The sequence below is a fragment of the Monosiga brevicollis genome, genomic scaffold, assembly GCF_000002865.3.
Source record: "Monosiga brevicollis MX1 MONBRscaffold_27 genomic scaffold, whole genome shotgun sequence".
Classification (NCBI taxonomy): domain Eukaryota; class Choanoflagellata; order Craspedida; family Salpingoecidae; genus Monosiga; species Monosiga brevicollis.
In genome coordinates, this window is record NW_001865064.1 from 587064 (window position 1) to 589802 (window position 2739).

The 2739-nt window shown below is 56.3% G+C and overlaps 1 protein-coding gene across 1 annotated transcript in view; it reads left to right on the forward strand.

Moving 5' to 3' along the window:
* MONBRDRAFT_11282 (uncharacterized protein) overlaps nucleotides 1-2334 on the forward strand; it is a gene marked incomplete at both ends in the record, with an annotated part of 3774 nt that extends 1440 nt beyond the window's left edge. The window contains one exon of the mRNA XM_001749005.1: nucleotides 58-2334. Within this exon, the coding sequence (XP_001749057.1) occupies nucleotides 58-2334 (2277 nt within the window). The remainder of the gene's footprint in view (nucleotides 1-57) is intronic.
* Nucleotides 2335-2739: the final 405 nt, after the last annotated feature.

Below are 2739 nucleotides of genomic sequence, written 5' to 3' on the forward strand. Positions count from 1 at the left end.
GCGATGGAGGTCGAAGATTCAATCGAGCCAGACACTGTTGGCTCTGTTGACGACCAGCACGACGATCTACGAGCGGCCAAGCGTGTCGCACAGGAGGGCACGTATGAGCTGCTGTTCAACATTGCGCCAATGCAGCTCGAAAAGCAGCTTCGGCCAGGCCAAGTCTACCGAACCATCCAGGCCGTGACCAAGCGGTTTCTTGGAACCAGCATCACTGTCAGCGCATGGCGGCACATGAGTGTGGCTTGGCTGCGTACACTGGTGTTGCATCATACGCCCGAGCCTTCATTGGGGGCGTTGAATGTGGCACACTCTCAAAGCCAGCATGCAGGCAGAACGGCACGCAACGTCTATGGCCGCACGCAGCTCGATCACAAGTTTGTGTCCAGTGAAGCACAGTACGGCCATCAGTTTGTGTCTGAAGAATGGCACAAGCTCATGAAGCTGGTAGATGTAGAGAATCAGATCCAAGCTGAGGCCGTAGATGGACAGACCTGCGTGCAACAAGTGGTTCATAAACAGGTGGTCATCCAGTCGTCTCGGGTCAGGAACGCCAGCACACAGGTGCAAGCGACCGTGGGCACGCAAACAGATCTCGAGGTTGAAGCCTGCCTTGATGCTGAGGATGACATTGACGATATCATTGCCGGGTTGGATTTAGACGAAGCCGAGGCAGCCGAATCGTCCATGCCAGTTGCCGTGCCGCGAGCCGTGAAAGAGGCTGCGTCGACGGCCTTGCAGCAAGAGCCAAGCCAGCACAATGACCAAACGCAGCAGGAAGAGTATGAGGATCAGCTTTGGCTTGCTCAATGTGTGCGGCAAGCGTGGAAGACAACATTTCGCGACTGGGATCAGTATCGATTGGCACAGGCTGTGACTCGGCACGAAGCCCAGGATGGCTGGCTGCTGGCCGTGGCCCCGACGGGCATGGGCAAGACGCTGTGTACACTCGCTCACCTCCAGCCACGCAAGGTCGTGGTGTGGGTAGTCCCGCTTCGTGAGCTTGCCAGAGACTTGTGCCGCCGCTTCGAGCAGGCAGACATTGTATCGCAGTGGGCTAAGAATGATGGCCGCGACATGCAAGTCAACGTTCAAGTGATTGTCATGACGGTCGACTTTTTGGTTGGCTATGGGATGAGGTGGGTGCAAACTCTCGTGCAGCAGAAGCGTCTGGCCATGCTGGTGATGGACGAGGTTCACACAATGCTCGTGGACACTAGCTATCGAGACAGCCTTGTTCGCTGCCCAGGCCGGCTGGACCATCTTCGCCAAGACCCATCTGTCAAGTGTGTGGGCCTGACTGGCACGCTTTGCCCCAAAGATGAGCGGGCTCTGCTCCAACAGCTGGATTGCACGGAGGACGCTTCGTACCAGACCTTTCGTATGCCAACCATGCGAACCGATCTTCGGCTAGCGGTGCAACAAGGAACAACAAAGGCATTTGAGATGTTTGTGGAACGCCACTACGACCTGTTGGAGCAAGAGGGCCGCGTGGATCGCATGTTGATTTTTTGTGACACGAAGAAGCAGGTTGAGGCATTGTCGACTCAGTTGGCACGCACGTTGGGTCACGAGCAGTCGCTGGCCGTGGATGCTGACATGTCAGCCGAAGACACGCGAGCCGCTCTTGAGCAGTGGAGGAGCGGCACGCAGAGTCTGGTCTTGGTGGCCACAAGCTGCTTGGGCGCGGGCTTGGACATGCCCAACGTCCGGAAGGTGATCTGGTTTGGCAGCGGCTACAACGGCTACACCTTGTCGCAGGCCTTTGGCCGGGCTGGCCGCGACCGACGGGGTGGCGAGGCCACGCTATGGATTCCACGAGGCACAGCGGTTTCGGAAGACCTGCAGCCATTTGCAAGCATGAAGCGCTGCCTGACCTTTGAGCTTGGTTGGCTGCTGGATGGTGAGGGCCACATTTGTGCGGCCGCAGGAGCGCCGGCTTGCACCGTCTGCTCCATGATGCAACCGACCATCACAGCTCGCCATCCAAGCCGTGAAGCACATGGGGCGCCAGTATCACACGAGGGCCAGACGCGGGCCAAACGAGCGCAGTTGATGGTACCATCGGCGCCAATTCAGTCAGACGACTTTAACACGGCTCTGCTATGGATGAGCACCTACTGCTGGGCCTGCAGCTGCAGCAGAGACCGCTTGGTTGCTCACCACCAGCCTTCTAGCTGCCCGGTCATGAAAGGGCGCTGCTTTCGATGCCACTGCCGCGGTCATGGTAGTAGCAATTGCCAAGTGACCTTGGGGGCGGGTGTTTGCTACCGGTGTTGGAGGCCGCAGAAGATTGGGGGTGATCGAGTGGTGGAGTGCACGGGGCGGGCCTAACGCTATTCAACTTGTTATACTTTGGATGTGTATTACCTTTATTCGTCATGCCAGCCAAAACTACATGCCGATTCCCATTTGCATGACAACAACTCTCATGTCCTCACTCCACAGTTGTCAGATGGCTTGCAAGCAGCAAATAAGTGTGATGAAGTTTTACTTTCTTTCTTGCTTGCATTAAATCAATCACAAAAATCTTTGACCGCTTCGTTCTCTCACAAGGGCCACGAGCTACTCCAACGCACCCTGCACCACTCAAGCATGCCAAGGGCACGAGAAGCCTCATGCTCGCGATGCAACTTGATCTTTTCCAGTCGTATTGCGAGAGATCAGCATGTTGCTCAGGTACGTTGGATCGTCGATCTTCCTGACTGGCTGACTTCCCCTCTCAAAAAAAAAAAAAAA